At 45.3% G+C, this 23,580-nt stretch overlaps 2 protein-coding genes and 1 long non-coding RNA gene across 9 annotated transcripts in view; 1 reads left to right on the forward strand and 2 right to left on the reverse strand.

Annotated features, from left to right (window-relative positions):
- Positions 1-14,789, forward strand: LOC148144605 (uncharacterized). Of its 2 annotated transcripts, XR_015751529.1 has the most exons (4): positions 1-368; positions 11,197-11,292; positions 11,387-11,582; positions 13,951-14,789. It is a non-coding gene; the product is annotated as an uncharacterized LOC148144605 (long non-coding RNA). The 2 variants fall into 2 exon arrangements; XR_015751528.1 differs by lacking the exon at positions 11,197-11,292.
- The window catches only part of LOC122543548 (uncharacterized), a 398,874-nt gene that overhangs the window by 131,600 nt on the left and 243,694 nt on the right, over positions 1-23,580 (reverse strand). The window lies entirely within an intron of this gene.
- Positions 5,785-23,580, reverse strand: part of LOC148144606 (uncharacterized) — a 25,446-nt gene continuing 7,650 nt past the window's right edge. For 5 of the 6 annotated variants that reach the window (XM_087974912.1, XM_087974915.1, XM_087974911.1 and 2 more), the window contains exon 2: positions 5,785-9,179. In XM_087974912.1, the coding sequence (XP_087831038.1) occupies positions 7,347-8,774 (1,428 nt within the window). In that variant the 5' untranslated portion in view covers positions 8,775-9,179 and the 3' untranslated portion in view covers positions 5,785-7,346. Of the gene's footprint in view, positions 9,180-14,805; positions 14,877-23,580 lie in introns of those variants that run through there. The other variant, XM_087974914.1, reaches the window with a different exon arrangement.

Here is a 23,580-nt window from a genome sequence, read left to right on the forward strand (position 1 = left end):
TTCTCATCGACTCAGCGGGCGGTTTCTGACGGAGGGAGGGGGGGGCAGACAGGCACCGTTTACCTCAGAAAATACCTTTAAAATACATTTCAAATTGAAGCCGGAACTTTCCGAACGAAAGTTGTGAAGAAAAGGAGAGAGTCCCCGGTGGTGTTTATTGTTTATTTGTGTCTAATTCCCGGGGCCCGGGAAGGGGGAGGTGACGGTTACCGGGTGAACGAGGAAAACAAATTAAAAATGTCGGCGGTGGAGGAGAGAGAGCCGGAGCCCCGCGGCGGGAGGTGGTGGAGCACCAGCTGGTGGAGAGGCTGCACTCGGGGCTGCGCTGGACCGTGAGCCTGGAGCTGCCCGCGGCTTCACTCCACCAGGTACCGGGCTGGGCTGAGGGGGAACCCGGGGGGGGACATTCACTCCCAGTCCCAAAACAAACATCATTTCTATTAGAATCACCATCTATAATCCCACCCTCGTCCATGTAGGAGGGCAGGCTGCACCATCTGACTGAACTTATCCTGTATATTCTATTAGAATCACCATCTAGTTCTCCATACACCACCTTCTATAATCCCATCCTCATCCATGTACTGTCTGACTGGACTGACCCTGTATTCATTGGTGTATAACGTGTAGTCATAGAGATGTACAGCAGGGAAACAGACCCTTCGGCCCAACCCGCCCGTGCCGACCCAGATATCCCAACCCAATCTAGTCCCACCTGCCAGCGCCCCGCCCATATCCCTCCAAACCCTTCCTATTCATGTCCCCATCCAGATGCCTCCTAAATGCTGTCATTGTACCAGCCTCCACCACATCCTCCGGCAGCTCATTCCACACACGTACCACCCTCTGCGTGAAAAAAGTTGCCCCTTGGGTCTCTTTTATATCTTTCCCCTCTCGCCCTCTAGCTCTGGACTCCCCGACCCCAGGGAAAACACTTTGCCTGTTTACCCTATCCATGCCCCTCAGAATTTTGTAAACCTCTGCCTCCGACGCTCCAGGGAAAACAGCCTGAAACAGTCTGTTCAGCCTCTCCCTGTGGCTCAAATCCTCCACAACCCTGGTGACGTCCTTGTAAATCTTTTCCGAACCCTTTCAAGTTTCGCAACGAGACCAGAATTGCACACAACATTCCAAGTGGCCTAACCAATGTAGATATCCCTTTTTTAAAAATATACAATGTTATTTATTACATTAGATTAGATTACTTAGTGTGGAAACAGGCCCTTTGGCCCAACAAGTTCCACCCAGACCCATTCCCCTACATTTACCCCTTTCACCTAACACTACAGGCAATTTAGCATGGCCAATTCACCTGACCTGCACATTTTTGGACTGTGGGAGGAAACCAGAGCACCTGGAGGAAACCCACGCAGACACGGAGCGAATGTGCAAATTCCACATATTAGATATAAAATATTGCAATACTTCACAGAGTGCTGTAGAAGGGTCACAGGCAATATTGTGTGCGAGAACCTGTGTAAATCTCTGAGATAATCACATATAAAATGTGGTCATATGCAATCATTGGTTAGGTTTTTTTTAATGTGTGTTGGTGTGTATTTGGATCCTGGGGTTATTTGGATCCTGGGGTTTTGTCTTGCTCAGTGATGGTTTGGCCATAGAGGAAGGGGAGTAAGGGTACTAACTAATCTTTTTATCAAATCCAGCATCTTGACCAAGAGCTTCGCTTCTTCTTAGTGATTGTCATCTGACAAAGAATCAACCTACCCAGCATTTATACGGACCCATGCCTGAACGATTGTGCCTGAATGCTGGAAATTCTTTTTTAAAAAAAAAATTATTGATCATATTTTTTGTTCTCCCTGCATGGCAAATTGGACATGTTTGATTTTTCTTTTCTTGCAAGTGTTGTGAAACATAAGTTCTTCATTGATCTGTTATCTATGTTTGTGAGTCAGACTGCTGGCCATCATCTCCCGGTCCAGCTTTGCAGTCTGCCGGTTGTTTGGCTCTGCACCCATCTGAAGAAAGGCTTATGCCCGAAAAGTCGATTCTCCTGTTCCTCGGATGCTGCCTGGCCTGCTGTGTTTTTCCAGCACCACATTTTTCAACTCTGCACCCATCTTCCAGTCCGCTGGCTGTTAGTTCCAGTCTGGGTTTTCAGAATTACCATAATTGTTTTTTTTTATTATTCAGTTGGGCTTCTGCTCATGACAGGGTATGAATTTTGACAGGCACGAATTTCAGCCCCTCAAAAGTAGTATCCATGTAATAGTCGACCCCCTAAATTTAACCTTAAAATGTAGTCAAAAAATTACTATTACTCAAGTATATACGGGATAAATTAATTAATGTTAATTGCTTCTTTGCTTACGCTATTTCGGCTTATGGAAGGTTTCTTGGGAAAGCACTACTTATGGATAGTGGGGGAAACCTGTATCAATACAATACAGCACAGTCACAGGCCCTTCTTATTTGGTTTAGGCACCCCCACCTCCGAGCCTGTGCCAATTCTTAATCCTTACTTAGACCCACTATTTATTGCCCATGCACAGTTTCTGTTCGCCTCCCGTTCGTATATCAATCAAGATACGCTTGGTAGTCATGATTTGGAGATGCTGGGGTGTACAGTTAAAAATCATACAATACCAGGTTATAGTCATGAATCCATGTAAGACTTTGTTAGCTCACTTTTTAGATTAGAATCAGTCTAAACATTATGGCACAGACAGGGAACACAGGGGGCTAACACCATCAACATCGTATCTGGCCTGACACCAATTGTTACAGTTAACCTGAGAATGTAACTTTTTTAAAAAAAGTTTTGTGATTTACAAATGAAAGAAGTGAAACTATCATGGTCATTCTAACAGATGAGAGACTCAACAAACAATCAAAATATTTTTCAATGTTTTATTTCAGTTACATCACACTAAAATTTTGCTATAAATTCTGTGTCTTACAATTGTGTCCTCCACAATCACCTGATGAAGCGGCGTGCCGAAAGCTAGTGCTTCCAATTAAACCTGTTGGACTATAACCTGGTGTTGTGTGATTTTTTTAACTTTGTACAGCACTGGTAGTGTGTTCCAGGTACCCACCATCCCTCTGTGAAAAACCTTCCCTTCCACTTCTCCCGTAGACTGACCCCTCTCGCCTTGAACCTGTGCCCTCTTGTAGTTGACCATTCCACCCTGGGGGAAAAGAAAAAAGCCTTTGACAATCATAGAATCCCAACAGTGTGGAAAAGACCATTCAATGCAACATATGCGCACCGACCCTCTGAAGAGTAACTCACCCAGACCCATTTCCCCTACTCTTATTACACAACATTGACTCATGACTAATGCACCCTAAGCTGTGCATCCTGGACACTATGGGTAAGTTACCTTGGCCAATCCACTTTGGACTGTGGGAGGAAACCAGAGCACCTGGAGGAATCCCACGGAAACGTGGGGGGAGAATGAACAAACTCCACAGACAGTTGCCCTGTGGCTGGAATCGAACCCAGGTCCCCTAGTACTGTGAAGCAGCAGTGCTAACCACTGTGCCACCCCTATCTGGCTGATCTGTGTCTCTCATCATTTTGACGAGGCTGTCCCTCAGCCTCGATCTTTCCAGTGAAAACAATCTGCATTTATCCCACCTCTGCTTGTTATGAGAGTCCTCCAGACCAGGCAACGTCCTGGTGAACCTTCTCTGCGCCCTCTCCCATAGTATCCATGTCCTTCCAGTAGCATGGCGACCAGAACTGCACACATTTCAAATGTGAATGGAATAAACAGCTATAACATAACTTGCCAACTCTTACACTCAAAGAAGGCAGGTGTGCTGTGTGCCTTCTTGACCACTGTACCCACCTCTGTTGCCACTTTCAGGGATCTATGCGCCCAGATCCCTCTGCATGCCAGTGCTTCTAAGAGCTCTGCAATTTACTGTACAATTCTTGTGTTTCCTTCTATTCCTTTCTCCCTCGTATCTGTATCCAACTCCTCTCTTCATCTCTTTGCCCCCTCCTCATCCCTCCACCCATCGGCGAATCAGAACACCATAGGAGCCGAAAGTAGGCCATTCAGCCCAGAGTCTACTCTGCCATTCCATCATGGCTGTTAAGTTTCTCAACCCCATTCTCCCCGTAACCCTTGATACTCAAGAACGTATCTATCTCTGTCTTAAATATGCTCAATGACCTGGCCTCCACAGCCTTCTGTGGCAATGAATTCCACAGATTCATCACTCTCTGGCTGAAGAAGTTTCTCCTTCTCTCTGTTCCAAAGGGTCTTCCCTTTAGTCTAAGGCTGTGCCCTTGGATCCTAGTCTCTCCTACCAATGGAAACAACTTTCCAACATGAATTCTATCTGGGCCGTTCAGTATCTTGCAGATTTCAATTGCATCTCCTCTCATCCTTCTAAACTCCATCGGGTATAGGCCCAGAGTCCTCAAACGTTCCTCAGATGTTAAGCTTTTCATTCCTGGGACCATCCTCCTGAACCTCCTCTGAATGTGTTCCAGGGCCCCATACCTCATCCTTGCTGAGATTATGGGGCCCAAAACTGTGCACAATACTCCAAATGTGGCCTGACCAGAGCCTCAGAACATCCCTGCTTTTATATTAATCTTGTCAAAATAAATGCCTTTGTTGCATTTGCCTTCCTAACTCCTGACTCAGGACTGCAGATGTTGGAGATCAGAGCTTTTCCAGCAACACATTTTTTAACTCGACTCAACCCGCATGTTTACCTTGAGACAATCCTGGACTGGAACTCCCAAGTCTCTGCGGTTTGGATTTCTTAATTTTCTCCCCATAATCCTTCTGTTCCAAGGGTGACGATCTGGTGTCAGGGCAGCACCAGAGATTTCCTGACACACAGATTGTATTTGGGGATACCAAGCGATCTGAGGAACTGCCAGTATCTCAGGAAGAATCGTTATTCCTGGAGGAGGCAGAGAGGAATGTGGTGTGGTCCAGTAAACTCCAGAACTTTCCTAACTTCATGAGTCAGCAATAACTCTTCCTGGGCCAAGAAGAAACTGCTACAAAGGAGTTACAAAATAACCATCCCTGGGAAGGAGGAGGCAAAACAACAAGCCATTTCTTGGGACAGACGAGATAACTGTGTTTAATGACCTCATGACAGAAGGACAAATAAGTCTGCCTGTAAAAGGAAGGTCCTGACATAAAGGGGTTAATTGCAGGACAGGTTGTTTCAAACACACAGCTAACTCTCAAGGATAAAAAGGTAGGCTACAGACCCAAGGTCTCCAGAAGTATAGAGAATCTGAAGAAACATCACATCACAAATTTGAAAGCGAGGAATCTCCACCAGAATTCAACTCCAACAACAATGCAGCAGTAGTACTTGGAAGAAGTTTTTCCAAGTTCTGCACTTCCAGAAACGGGCACTTTTGGTGCAAACCCAGCTAAATTCTGCCATCAACTGGGTGATAGCCAAGTTGGTAGGTGAGGCTAAACTTGTTTACTTGAGAGGTTTTAGTTTTGATTGCTATGTGCAAATAAAGTGTAAATCATAGTTTCAGCAGTTGAGTCTCTGTGTGGTTTCTGGGACAGTAGCCAAATAAAAGTGATTCGCCCACAACCAGAGCGAGAGGCTGGGATTAATATTGACTCCATTGCATTCAGCAGGATGTCATGTCAATACTGTTATAAAGCAAAGGCTGACCTCCATCCCCTGCCACCCCCAACCACCAAGATCTCAAAGTGAAACACCCAAAGGAAAGCGCATTGCCCTATAATCTCTAAAATTAGCATGAAAAATAGTGTAACCTGCTCTAGTGATAAAAAAAATTGTTGACACTTTAAAATCAACAAAAAGCAATTTATTTATCCAACTATAAATGGTGAACAAATGGAGTAAACTATTAACAAACCAAACAAATCCCTCTTAACTACTGACTATACCTGAATGAAATAAGATTCTTGTGGTATGTTATTCCAATAAATAAGAGTCCCAACGATACAACAAAAATATAGAATTTAGGCTCTCGGATTACAGCCATGTTACATGAGTTCTGGAATATTCAGCACCTTCTTCAATGGAGTATTCTGTCAGGAATGCCGTTGTCTGTTTTATTTTTTAAAAACAATGCTTTCTCTAATACGCAGATGACTGTTGAAAGCCAACTTCTTTCTCTAGAGCGGAGGACTCTTAGCTCTAGCAAAGGGGGATTAGATTTGGGGCTCTGTACAAATGTCCCCTTCTTTTCTACATTGATATGTCGATTATTTTTCCAATGGGGGACTGTAAAAGATAGAGGTTCCAATTCATCTGGGATTGGGGACTTCGCAAATGGCCAACAGGTAATGGCTGGGGCAATAATCAGGGAAAAGGTTTTCAGGTTTCTTTTCTAAAAAGACTTGTACAATGAAAAGGCAGTTCTCCCTTTTTTCCCCTCGTTTGGTTTGGGTTTTAGCAAGCAATCTGTCCGAAGCTGCTGGAGGAAAAAAGGTTCCCTGATTCAACAGGTGTTTCTGGCTAACTCTCCTGTAAGAACCTGTGTTTGAACTGACCTTTTTTTGCCAGAGGGGTGTGTTTATGGGAATGTTGCAGGAAATTGGAACAGCTCCTTTCTCGGTGGCATGTAAATAAATATTGGTTTTCCTGGAAGCTAAGTGGTTTGACCAACTATTTGGACTGGGCTACCTGTTTTGAGGAGGTCAGGCCTGGTCGATAACACTGTAAACCTGCAAATTGTGTCTCCAGGAAGGATGTTGTGAAACTTGAAAAGGTTCACGAAAGATTTACAAGGATGTTGCTGGGGTTGGAGAGTTTTAAGTTATAGAGGCTGAATAAGTTGCAGGTATTTTCCCTGGAGCATCGGAGGTTGAGAGATAACCTTACAGAGATTTATAAAATCACAAGAGGGGCACAGATAGGTGAAGGAGGGGTGGAGGAATCCAAAACTAGAGGTTTAATATGAGAGGGGAAAGATTTAAAAGGGACCTAAGGAGCAGCTTTTTCATGCAGAGAGTAGTGTGTATATTGAATGAGCTGCCAGAGGAAGTGGTAGATGTAACACACCCAGCCCCATTCTCCTACCCTATTAATCTATATTTACCCCTGACTAATGCATCACACCTACACATCCACTATGGGACAATTTAGCTTGACCAATTAACCGCTAACCTGTACAGCCTTGAACTGTGGGAGAAAACCAGAGCACCTGGAGGAAACCCACGCAAATAAGGGGCGAGAATGTGCAAACTCCACACAGTCACACCCAGAGTGGAATAGAACCCAGGTATGCCACTGTGCCACCCCTGAGCCGTTGTGGGGGGTGGGCTGGGCTGGGTGCAGTCCAGCAGAAACCAAAAAAAAACCCATCGACTCTGCCACCACACCCACTGTCAGAACGGGCAGGAGGTTCAGTCTGGGGTGTGACCCAGAGCATTGTCACTGGCAGAATCTGATCTTTGGGAGCGCTGGTGTCCCTGCTGGTGTTTCCGCAAGTTGCAGGACAATGTGAACCTCCGCCCACACTCAGAGCAGGCAAACGGCCTCTCCCCGGTGTGGACCCGCTGGTGCCTCAGCAGGTCAGAGGAATTGCTGAAGGCCTTCCTGCACTCCGGGCAGGGGAAGGGCCGCTCGCCAGTGTGGACCCGCTGGTGGGCCAGGAGGGCGGAGGCCTGGGTGAAGCCCTTCCTGCACTTGGGGCAGCTGAAGGGCTTCTCGCCTGTGTGGACCCGCCGGTGGGTCAGTAGGTTAGAGAAGCGGGTAAAGCCCTTCCCACACTCAGGGCAAGAGTACGGCCTTTCCCCAGTGTGGATGTGCTGGTGCCTCAGCAGGCTGGAGGAATTGCTGAACGCCTTCCCGCACACGGAACAGCTGAAGGGCCTCTCCCCAGTGTGGACCCGCTGGTGGGTCTGGAGGTGGGAGGACTGGGTGAAGGCCTTTCCGCACTCAGGGCAGCTGAAGGGCCTCTCCCCCGTGTGGACCCTCCGGTGCCGCAGCAGGTGGGAGGAGACAGCAAAGCCCTTCCCACACTCGAGGCAGGGGAATGGCTTCTTGCCTGTGTGGACCCGCCAGTGGGTCTGGAGGTGGGAGGCCTGGCTGAAGCCCTTCCTGCACTCGGGGCATGAGAACAGCATCACCCTGGTGTGGACCCGCCCGTGCGCCACAAGGGTGGAGGCATGGGTAAACCTCTTCCCGCACTCAGGGCAATGGAAGGGCCTCTCCCCTACGTGGACCCGCCAGTGCCTGAGCAGGCCTGAGGACTTGCTGAAGGCCTTCCCGCACTTGGGGCAGGAGAACGGGCTCTCCCCAGTGTGGATCCGCCGGTGGGTTAGCAGGACAGAGGAATCACTGAAGGCCTTCCCGCACTTAGGGCGGGAGATTGGCTTCTTGCCCGTGTGGACCTGCCGATGTCTCAGTAGATTGGAGGAATTGTTGAAGGCCTTCCTGCACTCAGGACAGTGGAAGGGCCTCTCCCCCGTGTGGATCCGCCTGTGGGCTAGTAGGTCGGAGGAATTGCTGAAGGCCTTCTTGCACTTGGGGCAAGAGAACGGCCTCTCCCCTGTGTGGACCCGCATGTGCCTCAGCAGGTTGGAGGAATCGCTGAAGGCCTTTCTGCACTCAGGGCAGCTGAAGGGCCTCTCCCCGGTGTGGACCCGCTGGTGGTCCAGCAGGTGGGAGGAGCGAGTAAAGCCCTTCCCGCACTCAGGGCAAGAGAATGGCCTCTCCCCGGTGTGACTGCGCCGATGAATCTCTAGGGCAGACGGCACACAGAAGCCTTTCCCGCAGTCACCGCACTTCCACGGTTTCTCCACGGGGCGGGATTCCTCGGGTTTCTCCATGGCCGAAGCTTCAGCCGCACACAAACGTGTACACAGCCCCTCCCCGGTGTGAATTCCTCTTTTCAGACTGTATAACTGTTTCAGGCTCCACACTCAGGGCACTGCAATGGTAGGGTCTCTCATCCAGTCCCACTGATGCTGGGAATGTACTGAAACAGGAACCAAAAATCCTTGCTCCTTTTCTCACAGAATCAGAGGAAAATCGTTGCAGTCCTGATGGATTGAGTGACTGTCAGACATTGACGTGAAAATGAGGACTGCAGACATGGGAGAGTCAGAGTCGAAAAATGCGGTGCTGGAAAAGCACAGCAGGTCAGGCAGCATCCGAGGAAGAGAGTCAACATTTTGGGCATAAGCCTTTCATCTGTTGATTTTGAAACTTGCGTCTTCAGATCTTCAAATATTCTGTAAAAAGAGGTTAAAAATGTCACTGTCAGTCCAGGGTAGAAATTCAGAACAAGCAATTCTACTTTCTGCGGAACATTCTTTTCTTTTGTTATTCCACAAAATTGAAAGCAACATCCCACTCTCTCCCTCTGTTCTCACTCCGCTCTAACTAATTCTGCTGAAGGTGCTGATTCAGGGTCTTGTAGGGACAGAAAGGCAAAAACGACAAACTGACATCTTTTGAATTTTGGATAACTCCACATGCAATTTAATATCTTTCACGACATTTGGGATACTGCGGAGAGTGAGCGGGTTTGATTTTGGGAAGCAAAAAGTGTCAATTCAGGATGAACCTGCAACGCAGCTTCTTCAAAATCAACCAGACACAAAATGGAAATGAGACATCAAGGCACTGGCACCAGAGAGAAACTGAACATACAGATGTGACAAACGTTAGTGGCAAGCCAGAGTCAGAAATATACAGCACAGAAACAGTTCAACTCATCCATGCCAATTAGATTGCCTAACTAATCAATTCCCATGTGCCAGTACTTGTCCCATATGCCCCTAAACCCATCCGGATGTCTTTTAAATGTCACTATTTTACCAGCCTCCACCCAGCATATGCATGGGTTTCCACCGGGTGCTCCAGTTTCCTCCCACATTCCAAAGATGTGGTAAATTGCCCATAGTGTTAGGTGCATTATTCCAGGGTATGTCTAGGGTAGAGGAATGAATCTGGGTGGGTTACTCTTCGGAGAGTCGGTGTGGACTTGTTGGGCCGAAGGGTCTGTTTCCACACTGTAAGTAATCTAATCCACTACTTCCTCTGGCAGCTCATTCCTTACGTACACCACCCTCTGCATGAAAAAGCTGTCCCTTAGTTCCCTTTTATCCTTTCCCCGGCATCATCCTAAACCTATTACCTTCTATGCCCGAAACGTCAATTCTCCTGTTCCTTTGGTGCTGCCTGACCTGCTGTGCTTTTCCAGCAACACATTTTTAAGCTCCAGCATCTGCAGTCCTCACTTTCTCCTATTACCTTCTAGTTCTGGACTCCCCCATCCCAACAAAAAGACCTTATCTGTTTACCCTACTCGTCCCTCTCATGATTTTATAAACAATTTTATAAAGGTCACCCCTCGGCCTCCGGTACGCTCGGGAAAACAGCCCCAGCTTATTCTGCTCAAACCCTGGCAACATGTAAACCTTTTCTGAATCTTTCAATTTTTCCAACATCCTTCCGATAGGAGGAAGGCCAGAATTGCACACAATATTCCAAAAGTGGCCTAACCAATGTTCTGTACAGCTGCAACGTATCCTCCCGACTCCTATACTCAGAGGATTGGGAATGTTTTCTAAAACCCTCAAAAGGCAACCAGGAAAGAATGGAGAGACAAACCGAATTTTTGAGTGTCAGCTTGGAAGCATTAACATCTCTGGGCAGGAGTGGGATGGGGGTAGGAAGCCAAATGTTCTGGAGCCAAGGTGGAGGAAGAACAGAGGATGCAAAAGGTTTGCAGCTGCAATGAGGAATATTGCATGTGCTGTGCTTGTACCTGTTGCATTTATTTATGGGAATTGGTGCATTTTAAAAATAAAAACAGAAAAGATTTCTCCCCCTCCCCGATCTCTATTATAACAAGAAATCAGAGCCAATATAACACCATGAGATTGATCAGCATAAAATAGGCCATTCGGCCCATCAAGTCTGCTCCGCCATTGGCTAACACATTTTTCAACTCCATTCTCCTGCTTGATTCCCTTGACAATCAAGAACTTATCTATCTCCGTTTTAAATATACTCAATGACCTGGCCTCCACCGCCTTTTGTGGTAATGAATTCCACAGATTTACCGCTCTCTGGCTGCAGACATTTCTCCTTACTTCTGTTCCAAAAGTGTTCCCTTTACTCTAAGGCTGTGCCCTTAAGTCCTAGTCTTTCCTGCCATTTGAGACATCTTCCCAATAGCCATTCTGTCCAGTAGTCTGCAAGTTTTAATTATATTCCTCCCTCTTCCTTCACTGAGCATAGTTCCAGAGTCATCAAACATTCCACATTTGTTCAACCCTGGGAACATTCTCGTGAACCTCCTCTAGACCTGCTCCAGGCCAGGACATCCTTCCTGAGGTATGGGGCCCAAACTTGCTCACAATATTTTAAATGTGGTCTGAACAGAACTTTAATAGACCCTCGAAAGTACATTCCTGCTTTTATATTCCAGTCCTCTCGAGATGAATGATAACATTGTGTCTGCCTTCCTAATCACCGACTCAACCTGCAAGCCTGCTCTGAGAAAGAAATCTGGACTGGGATTTGCAAATCCATTGGCACTTCAGGTTTCCAAATGGGAAGAAATTCAGAAAATAGCCCATGCCTCTATTCCTCCTACCCAAGTGCACGACGAGTTAGAGTGAAAGGTAAGGCTCGTATCTTTAAAGAACTGTGGATGAATAAAGATATTGAGGCGCTAGTGAAGAATGGAAAAGAATCATATATTCTTGGATTCAAATGAATTTCTTATGGGGGATTTCTTCAAAGGGAGATCAGGAAGGCAAAAGACAATATGAGATAACCTACAAAGGCTAAGGATAATCCAAAGAGATTCTCCAAGTACATATGGAGCAAGACAGCAATGAGAGGGAGAGAGAGAGAGAGAGAGAGAGAGAGTTAGGCACCTTAAAGATTAAGGAGGTTATCTGTGTTGAAACTCAGTAGATGGGAGAGATATTAAATGAATATTTCACATCAGCTTTCAGGCCCCTACACTGCACCTGCTCTGGATGACCAGCGGGCTGGCCCGCACTGTGCTTGCACTGCCCTGCAGCAGAAAGGGAGGAGAGTACAGTTTGCAAAAATCCTTTCCCTTCATAGAATCCCTGCAATGTGGAAGCAGACCCCTCGGCCCAATGGGTCCACACTGACCCTCCAAAAGGATAATCCATCCAGACCCATTCTCCTACCCCTATTGCTCTACATTTACCCCTAACTCATGCACCTAACCTGCACATCCCTGGACACTGTGGGTAAATTAGCACTGCCAATCCACACTAATCTACACATCCCTGGGCACCATGGGGCAACTTAGCACAGTCAATTCACCCCTAATCTACAAATCCCTGGAAAGCATGAGATAATTCAGCACAGCCAATTCACCCTAACCGACACATCCCAGGACATGATGGGGCAATTTAGCATGGCCAACTCACCCTAACCTGCACTTCTGAAAATAGATATGTCCTCTGGGCCGGATGGGATTTATCCTGGGATTCTCTGGGAAGCCAGGGAGGAGATCGCACAACCTTTGGCTTTGACCTTTGTGTCATCGTTGTCTACAGGAGTAGTGCCAGAAGACTGGAGGATAGCAAATGTTGTCCCCTTGTTCAAGATGAGGAGTAGAGACAATCCTGGTAATTACAGACCAGTGAGCCTTACTTCGGTTGTGGGTAAAATGTTGAGAGGTAAAGTGATAGGATTTATAATCACCTAGAGAGGAATAAGTTGATTAGGGATAGTCAACATGATTTTGTGAAGGGTAGGTTATGCCTCACAAACTTTATTGAGTTATTTATGATTGTGACTGAATAGGTGGATGAGGATAAAGCGGTTGATGTGGTGTATTTGGATTTCAGTCAGACATTTGATAATGTTCCCCAGGGTAGGCTATTGCACAAAATACATAGGCATGGGATTGAAGGTGATTTAGCAGTTTGGATCAGAAATTGGTGGTGGTTGATGGGTAATGTTCATCCTGGAGTTCACTTACTAATGGGGTACACCAAGGATCTGTTTTGGGGCCACTGCTGTTTGTCTATGAGAGCATAGGTTAGTAAATTTGCAGATGACATTAAGGTTGGTGAAGTTGTGGATAGTGCTGAAGGATGTTGCAGGTTACAGAGAGACATAGATAAGCTGTGGAACTGGGCTGAGAGGTGGCAAATGGAGTTTAATGCGGAAAAGTGAGAGGTGATTCACTTTGGAAGGAGCAACATGAATAGAGTACTGGGCTAATGTTAAGATTCTTGGTGGTGTAGATGAGCAGAGAGATCGCAGTGTCCACCTACATAGATCCCTGAAAGTTGCCACCTAGGTTGATCGGGTTGTTAAGGTAGGTTAACTTTTATTGGTTGAGGGATTGAGTTTCGGAGCTACGAGGTTATGCTGCAGCTGGAGAAAACTCTGGTGCGGCAGTACATGGAGTATTGCGTACAGTTCTGGTCACCGCATTATAGGAAGGATGTGGAAGCTTTGGAAAGGGTTCAGAGGAGATTTACAAGGATGTTGCCTGGTATGGAGGGACGGCCTAATGAGGAAAGGCTGAGGGACTTGATGCTCTTTTCATTAGAGAGAAGAAGGTTGAGAGGTGACTTAATTGAGACATACAAGATAATCAAGATAAGGTTAGATAGGGTGGACATTGAGAGCTTTTTTCCTCAGATGGTGATCACTAGCATGAGGGAACATAGCTTTAAATTGAGGGGTGATAGATATAGGACAGATGTCAGAGGTAGTTTCTTTACTCAGTAGTAGGGGGCATGGAACTCACCAACTTTAAGGCATTTAAATGGTCATTGGATAAATATATGGATGAAAATGGAATAGTGTAGGATAGGCAGGCTTCAGACTGGTTCCACATCAAGGTCGGCGCAACATCAAGGGCTGAAAGGATCTGTACTGCACTGTAATGTTCTATTTTTGGATTGAGAGGGGAAACTGGAGGAAACCCACACATTAATAATGTATTATGGTTTGGTTAATGTGACAATTAAATGCATCTATCTTTTCCAGTGTGGCTGGACAGGCCACCCAAAATAATGAACTAATAATGCACAATGATAAACTTACCAAGGAGTGCCAAAAGGTGGACAATGATCAGAGCGTGCTGGGAAACAGAACCCAACCTTGTCTAAACTGTCAATCTACATGCTGCAGAATGTAGACACGCAAACTGGACAGCTGCAGACCCTGCAATACACACCTGAAGTAGGACTTGAATGGGACAATGGAGTATCGCCCTCAGGACAATCGGGAGCATCGAGTCATTCGCTAGACACTGAGGCACCGAGTACCCTTATTTCGAGCAGGCTATGTGCATCCAGCACTAACATAATGGACACCTAAGAGCCACCTAAGAGCCATCAGTGTGCCAACACCTGACCGAGTCTGATCGATCAGGGTAATCAAACCTGACCAATCCACTCGCAGATCCTCAAGACCCTCCCAAAAGACTCAGAAGGAGAAGAATCGTCACAAAACCCCACTCAGCGCGGTGACTTGAGAATACCCACCCCCAAGACCATTGGAACAAGAAAACATCATCAACACCTGGAGCCTGGCTAAGGTCTAGTGTGGTGGTATCCGATCATACAAAGTTGAGTTAAAGCATAATGTAGCTTATAGTTAGTTGACAGCGTACTTTATTGTTCTAATATTAATTGTGTTCAATAAATGAATATTATTATTTGAGTCAACTCGTAGTTCTTTGCTCGGAGTAGGAGTTTAAACACAGTGTGGCAGGCACGACACCAAGAAGCAGGTGTAACCCAGGCCATAGTGATAAAGATGGAAAAAAAAGCCAAAACATATCAGAAGTGATAATGAATGAATTGTCAGTACTCAGAGCTGACTAAAACATTCACTTACTTTCTCTCACTACAGACACTGCCTAACCTGCTGAATTATTCCAGCTTGTTCTGTTCCTTTATCAGATTTCAGCTGCTCCAGAATTTTGCTATTATTTTGTTGTTGGCATTTCTCACATCACTGAGTCTGGAAGCACAGATGCACCAACAATGAGCTGCTTTATACCAGGGGGAAGTGTTAGATACAGAAGGTGATCCCAAGCCTCCAGCATAAGTCCACTTTTAAATGGAGTCTCAGAATTTGGATAATTTAGCCCATCATGCTCTATAAGGGTAGATCAGCTCACCCCACTCCCCAGCCCTTTCACGAACAATACTGGCAGATATTGTCAATCTCCAGTTGCCTGTGGAGATGATGATGTTTGATCTTCTTGAACTGCTGCAGTCCATATACTGAAGCTGGTCCCAGGTTACTGTTCGGTGAGGAGTGACAGGTTATTCACCTCGCAATAATGAAGGAACTGTAAAGTATGTCCAAATCAACAACAAATTGTATTTGTACGGCATCTTCATTATAACAGAATGTCCAAGATGATTGACAGGAGTGTGAAAAGTGACATTTGACACTGAGCCACTTAAAGAGATGTTTAGGCAGCTAACCAAGCATGTTTTTGCGGTTCTCTCTCAATTACTTATTTTATGTTTTAAATCAATTTTACAGGCGATTAGAAGGATTGATCTGCAATCAGGAGATCTGGATCAAGATCACAGCAAAGTCTGACGGAGTCAGTTCATTTTATCGCAATCTGAACATCATGACGTTTTGAACATGAAAGGAAAAAACACCATTCAAAGTGGAGTGTTGTGACATCAGGCCTGTAAAGACACAAATGGAATCACAAGGAGAAATGCTGGAAATGTTCAGGACTGTGGAAAGGGATTTAGATTCCCATCTGAATTGGAAACTCAACATCGCGGTCATACTGGAGACCTTTCACTTGCTCTGAATGTGGGAGGGGATTTACAAATTCTTCTGACCTGCAGACACACCAGTAAATTCACATTGGCGAGAGACCATTCACCTGCTCTGTCTGTGGGAAGGCATTCACTGATTCCTTCGACCTACAGATGCATTCGCGGGTTGACAGTGGGGAGAGACTATTCATTTGCTCTCAACGTGGGAAGGGATTCAGGGATTCCTCCATCTTATGTCCCATCAATATGTTCACACTTATAGGGGACCATTCACGTGCTCCCACTTTGGCATGAGGTTCAGGCATTTTGCTGACCTCAGCAGACACAAGTGGACCCACACACAGAGAGACCTGCCAAGAATATGGGAAGGGATTCACTCAGTCAGTCATCTGGTCTGCTGACATCGGCGAATTCACACGCTGGAGAGGCCATTCACCTGCTGTAAGTGTGGGAAAGGATTCACTGATTCATCCAACCTCTGCACTCATCAGCAAGTTCCCAGTGATGAGAGACCATTCAGATGCTCCCACTGTGGGTCTCGTTTCAAATGTTTATTTGAACTCACCAGCCACTAGCAGACTCACACTAGGGAGAGACCATTCACCTGACCTTCGTGTGGGAAGCAGTTCACCCAGTTATCCAGCCCTCTGAGACACCAGGGATCACACCTAGGCAAACAGATTTTACTTGCTCTGTGAGTGTTATCCAGGCTGCTGAACCTGCAGGGAGTTCATACTGACGAGCGATTATTTAAATGCTCAGACTGTGGAAAGTGTCAAAGATTCCAAAGCATTGATGTCCCATCAATGTGTTCACACTTGAGAGACTGTTAAGGTGCTCTTACTGCAGGACTGTAGTCACACGATCATTTCAATACATTAAACATCAGCAAATACACATTGGGGAGAGGCCATTTAACTAAATATGTCTGAGGGAAGGGATTCATTCTGTTATCCAACATGCTGAACCATCAGTGATTTCATCAGTAATGGCAGTGTTTGGATTTTGCTGTTAATCTCATACAAGGTGAAGCCTTGTTCACGACGCCTGCGTTGATGTTAATGAACTCCAGCCCAGTTATAGTTCAGCCCACTGAAATCAGTCAACTGAAAGTTGTTCACAAACAGCACCTGGGTATTTCTGCAAACAGACGTATGTTGCGGATATTTTCTCTTACACTCATCGGGAGAATTTGTAAGAATATAAACTTAACTACAGAACCAATGTTTACACTGTATGAGAAATGAGCAAGAGTACTCTAGTGGAGGCATTGCCATGAAGGATGCATCAGCTAACAATGATTGACATTTAACTGCCAGGGGTTGAAATGGGTGGAGTGCATATACATGCCCTCTCTGTCCATGATGAACAGAATTAGTGATGTATATGTGGGCACAAATTCAGGTTGACCTATTTGATCGTGCTAATGTTTTAACGTATCTGCATACGTACAGACTGCCCTAGACACAACTAAAGCAGTCTCCTTTTATGTTCTATTTCATTTTTGACCAGTTCTATATCACATAAAGGCGCCAAGTGGTTGCATTAATTGCTGCAACCAGTTGTCAACAATTTTTTCCATTTCCACAGGGAAAAATTCTTCCCCTTTTGCAAAGCCTATATGTGATGTCAGTATATCCAGTAATGTAATGACCATATGCTGAGTTGACATTGTGAGGCTATTCACCAATGAGCCATCGGCACCTGCACTGCAGCACCAGATTGAGGTGATCTCGACACAGCAACACCGTGAGAATCAGAAGTCATTGAATTTACAAGCTCGCAAATTGGCAGGACCAATTCTGGGTTTACCCTGTCCAACCTCTAAGAACCTGAAATTTTCAACATGGTCTTCTGTTATTCTTCTAAACTCCAATGAGTACAGGCTCAGCCTGTTCCATCTCCTCTCCAGAGGATATCCTCCCATTCCAGGATCAATGCCTGAACATTCTAGGAACTGTCTTTCCTAAAATAAGGAGGCTAAAGCTGTTCACAGTATTCCAAGTGTGATCTTGCTAGTACCTTATAGTTTTAACAACACATTCCTATTTTTCTCCCATTCTCTTTAAATAAAGGCCAAAAGACCTTCCTGATTACCTGCTGAGCTTGGGTGCAAGATTCTTGTCTTTCAAATGCAAAGACCCACAATTTTGTCTGTTGTGCAGCTTCAGTGTTTTTCTTCATTTAAATAATAGTCTCCGCTCCTAATCTTACGGTTAAAGTGCATAAGCTCCAGTTTTTTCCCCACATTATAATCTAAGAGCTGAGTTTTTGTCCACTTGCTTATCCAGTTTCTATCCCTCGGTGGTCTCACTGTGCCATCGTTACTACTTGCCTCCATCTTTGTGTGTTATCTGCAAATTAGGCAACAGTACATTCACTTCTGTCATCTAAGTCGTTCATATAGATTCATATTGGCTCCATTACTGACACCTATGGGACTTCACAAGTTACAATGTGTCATCATGACAATGCCCTTTTTATCTCAACTCTTGCCGTCAACTCATTACCTAATCCTTGATCAACGTTAATATATACCCCGAACAGTGTGGGTTCAAGGGTTCTTATCTTCTGAAGTAGTCTTGTGATACAATACCTTACTGATCACTTCTTGGAAAACTACATAGTACATCTTCTGGTTCCCCTTTATCTGTCTTGCTCATTACCTCAAAATATTTTAACAAACTTGTCAGCTATGATTTCCTCTTCACAAAACCACAGTGATTCTGCTTGATTGTATAAATGTATTTGTAAATGCTCTGTTATTTCAATTTCTATAACAGATCTCTAACATTTTCCCAATGACAGAGCAAGTTGTGAAATTGAGTTGAGTCAATTTGATAGTTTCTGGGGCTGGGCACTCAGAAAATGTGACTATGAAAGCTACCAATTGTCATTAAAAACCTAACTGGTTTATTTGCACCCTTCAGGGATGGAACCTGCCACCTGGTCTGGTCATAGACACTCTGACTTCCATGGAATGGTGGGGATTGGGGTGGGTGCAGGGGGAAAGAGAGAGGACTGTGAGGAGGTTGTGGATGGGAGAGGTATTCACTAATAACTCAATCATAACTTTCACTAACCTTCCCAAAACTGCCACTTCCACCACCACAAATGACTAGGGAGCAGGCGAATGTGACCATGACCACCTCGACACTCCCTCCAAGTCACACAATGTCCCGCTTTCTAATGCTGGATTAATAGAAATTTCCTCCAATCCTGTCTAGAACTCGGGGACTTTGTCTGAAAATTAGGGCTGGACTGTTCAGGAGATGTTAGGAAGCAATGTCACTCACAAAAGGGTGGTGTTGGTTTGGATCATTCCTCCAAAAAAAATTGCAGATGATACTCAGTTGTTTGTTTTAAATCTGAGATAGATAAACTTTTATTCAGTAAAAGGTTTTCAGGGATATGGGCCAAAAGGTGGCTATATGCAATTAGGCCACAGATGAGCCGTGATTTTATTAAATAGTGGGACAGGCTCAAGGGACTGGAAAGTTAGGCAGGAATTTAAAAAGGAGGCCCTCAAGGGTAGTAATATCTGGATTGCTCCCAGTGCTCTGAGCTAGTGAGTATAGCGCAGATGAATGAGTGGCCGAGGAGTTGGTGCAGGGGAGAAGTTTTCACATTTTTGGATATTTGAAATCTCTTCTGGGGTAGAAGTGACCTGTACAAGACGGACGCGTTGCACCTAAATTGGAAGAGGACTAATATACAGGCAGGGAGATTTGAGAGAGCTGCTCAGGAGGATTTAAACTAGTAAGGTGAGGGGGGAGGGAGGGAGGAGAGGCAACCGAGGGAAATAGTGAGGAAAGAGATCAATCTTAGACTCGTACAGCTGAGGAAAGAAGCGAGTCAAACAGACAGGGACAAAGCAGAGAACCAGGTAGGACTGATGCATTCAAATAAATGCAGTTGAATGTAAGAGGCCTAACAGGGAAGGCAGATGAACTCAGGGCATTGTTAGGACCATGGGACTGGGATATCATAGCAATTACAAAAACATGGCTCAGGGATGGACAGGACTGGCAGCTTAATGTTCCAGAATACCAATGCTACATGAAGGACAGAAAGGGAGGGAAGAGAGGAGTGCGGAGTGGTATTTTTGATAAGGGATAGCATTACAGCTGTAATTAGAGACAATATTCCTGGAAATACATCCAGGGAGGTTACTTGGGTGGAACTGAGAAATAAGAAAGGGATGATCACCTTATTGGGAATGTATTATAGACTCCCTAATAGTCAGCAGAAAATTGAGATACAAATTTGCAAGGAGATTTCAGTTATCTGTAAAAATAATAGAGTGGTTATGGTAAAGGATTTTAACTTTCCAAACATTGACTGATACTGCCATAGTGTTAAGGATTTAGATGGAGAGAAATTTGTTAAGTGTGTACAAGAAAGTTTTCTGATTCATTGTGTGAATGTACCAAAGGGAAAAGGTGCAAAACAGGACCTACTCTTAGGAAATATGGCAGGGCAGGTGACTGAGTGGGGGAGCGCTTTGGGGCCAGTGACCATAAGTCTATCAGTTTTAAAGTAGTGATGGAAAAGGATAGACCAGATCTAAACATTGAAGTTCGAAATTGGAGGAATTTTGACAGTATTAGGCAAGAACTTTCAAAAGAGAGATTGGTGGCAGAGGTCTGAGATGCGGGGCAGAACATGGGGGTTGCATCTGTGGGGCAGGGGACCGTACTCATACATCTTGGGGGTTTGGGGCAATCGGATGTATATTCATGCGGGCCAAGGCAGTGTGGGGGAGCGGGCATCAAGGTAGGGGAATAGAGTGAGCTGCCAGAGGAAGTGGGGGAGGTTGGTACAATTACAGCATTTAAAAGTCACCTGGATGGGTATGTGAACAGTAAGGGCTTAGAGGGATATGCGCCAAGTGCTGTCAAATGGGACGAGATTAGGTTAGAATATCTGGTCGGCATGGACCAAAGGGTCAGGTTCCATGCTGTACATCTCTTATGATTCCATAACTTCGATCTGAGACAGGTACAGCTGAGAACAGAAGTGAGTCAAACAGCCAGGGCAGGCAGGGACAAGGTAATAAATTAATACAATACATTCCCTAATAAAGCTGCATTTATTTCAATGAAGTGGCCTAACAGGGAAGGCAGATGAACTCAGGGCATGGTTAGGAACATGGGACTGGGATATCATAGCAATTACGGAAACATGGCTCAGGGATGGGCAGGACTGGCAGATGAATGTTCCAGGATACAAATGCTACAGGAAGGTCAGAAAGGGAGGCAAAAGAGGAGGGGGAGTGGCATTTTTGATAAGGGATAGCATTACAGCTGTGCTAAGATTAGATTAGATTAGATTACATTACAGTGTGGAAACAGGCCCTTCGGCCCAACAAGTCCACACCGACCCGCCGAAGCGAAACCCACCCATACCCCTACATTTACCCCTTACCTAACACTACGGGCAATTTAGCATGGCCAATTCACCTGACCCTGCACATCTTTTGGACTGTGGGAGGAAACCGGAGCACCCGGAGGAAACCCACGCAGACACGGGGAGAACGTGCAAACTCCACACAGTCAGTCGCCTGAAGCGGGAATTGAACCCGGGTCTCAGGCGCTGTGAGGCAGCAGTGCTAACCACTGTGCCACCGTGCCGCCCACATCCGGGAATATCCTAAGGGAGGATATTCCCGGAAATACATACAGGGAAGTTATTTGGGTGGAACTGAGAAATAAGACAGGGATGATCACCTTATTAGGACTGTATTATAGACCCCCCCAATAGTCAGAGGGAAATTGAGAAACAAACTTGTAAGGAGATCTCAGCTATCTGTAAGAATAATAGGGTAGTTATGGTAGTGGATTTCAACTTTCCAAACATCGACTGGGACTGCCATAGTGTTAAAGGTTTAGATGGAGAGGAATTTCTTAATTGTGTACAAGACAATTTTCTGATTCAGTATGTGGATGTACCTACGAGAGAAGGTGCAAAACTTGACCTACTCTTGGGAAATAAGGCAGGGCAGGTGACTGAGGTGTCAGTGGGGGAGCACTTTGGGGCCAGTGACCATAATTCTATTTATTTTAAAATAGTGATGGAAAAGGATAGACCAGATCTAAAAGTTGAAGTTCTAAATTGGAGAAAGGCCAATTTTGATGGTATTAGGCAAGAACTTTTGAAAGCTGATTGGAGGCAGATGTTCGCAGGTAAAGGGACGGCTAGAAAATGGGAAGCCTTCAGAAATGGGATAACAAGAATCCAGAGAAGGTATATTCCTGTCAGGGTGAAAGGAAAGGCTGGTAGCTATAGGGAATGCTGGATGACTAAAGAAATTGAAGGTTTGGTTAAGAAAAAGAAGGAAGTATATGTCAGGTATAGACAGGATAAATCGAGTGAATCCTTAGAAGAGTATAAAGGAAGTAGGAGTACACTTAACAGGGAAATCAGGAGGGCAAAACAGGGACATGAGATAGCTTTGACAAATAGAATTAAGGAGAATCCAAAGGGGTTTTACAAATATATTAAGGACAAAAGGGTAACTAGGGAGAGAATAGGGCCCCTCAAAGATCAGCAAGGCGGCCTTTGTGTGGAGCCACAGAAAATGAGGGAGATACTAAATGAATATTTTGCATCAGTATTTACTGTGGAAAAGGATATGGAAGATATAGAATGTAGGGAAATAGATGGTGACATCTTGCAAAATATCCAGATTACAGAGGAGGAAGTGCTGGATGTCTTGAAATGGTTAAAGGTGGATAAATCCCCAGGACCTAATCAGGTGTACCCGAGAACTCTGTGGGAAGCTAGAGAAGTGATTGCTGGGCCTCTTGCTGAGATATTTGTATCAGCGATAGTCACAGGTGAGGTGCCGGAAGACTGGAGGTTGGCAAACGTGGTGCCACTGTTTAAGAAGGGCGGTAAAGACAAGCCAGGGAACTACAGACCAGTGAGCCTGACCTCGGTGGTGGGCAAGTTGTTGGAGGGAATCCTGAGGGACAGGATGTACATGTATTTGGAAAGGCAAGGACTTTGTATGTGGGAAATCATGTCTCACAAACTTGATTGAGTTTCTTGAAGAAGTAACAAAGAAGATTGATGAGGGCAGAGCAGTAGATGTGATCTATATGGACTTCAGTAAGGCATTTGACAAGGTTCCCATGGGAGACTGATTAGCAAGGTTAGATCTCATGGAATACAGGGATAACTAGCCATTTGGATACAGAACTGGCTCAAAGATAGAAGACAGAGGGTGGTGGAGAGTTGTTTTTCAGACTGGAGGCCTGTGACCAGTGGAGTGCCACAAGGATCGGTGCTGGGCCCTCTACTTTTTGTCATTTACATAAATGATTTGGATGCCAGCATAAGAGGTACACTTAGTAAGTTTGCAGATGACACCAAAATTGGAGGTGTAGTGTACAGCAAAGAAGGTTACCTCAGATTACAACAGGATCTGGACCAGATGGGCCAATGGGCTGAGAAGTGGCAGATGGAGTTTAATTCAGATAAATGCGAGGTGCTGCATTTTGGGAAAGCAAACCTTAGGAGGACTTATACACTTAATGGTAAGGTCCTCAGGAGTGTTGCTGAACAAAGAGACCTTGGAGTGCTGGTTCATAGCTCCTTGAAAGTGGAGTCACAGGTAGATAGGATATTGAAGAAGGTGTTTGGTTTGCTGTCCTTTGTTGGTCAGAGTATGGAGTACAGGAGTTGGGAGGTCATGTTGCGACTGTACAGGACATTGGTTAGACCACTGTTGGAATATTGCGTGCAATTCTGGTCTCCTTCCTATTGGAAAGATGTTGTGAAACTTGAAAGGGTTCAAAAAAGATTTACAAGGATGTTGCCAGGGTTGGAGGATCTGAACTACAGGGAGAGGCTGAAC

The sequence above is a fragment of the Chiloscyllium plagiosum genome, unplaced genomic scaffold (genome assembly GCF_037043375.1).
Source record: "Chiloscyllium plagiosum isolate Xiang-an unplaced genomic scaffold, Cpla_swu_hap1 HiC_scaffold_27, whole genome shotgun sequence".
NCBI lineage: Eukaryota > Metazoa > Chordata > Chondrichthyes > Orectolobiformes > Hemiscylliidae > Chiloscyllium > Chiloscyllium plagiosum.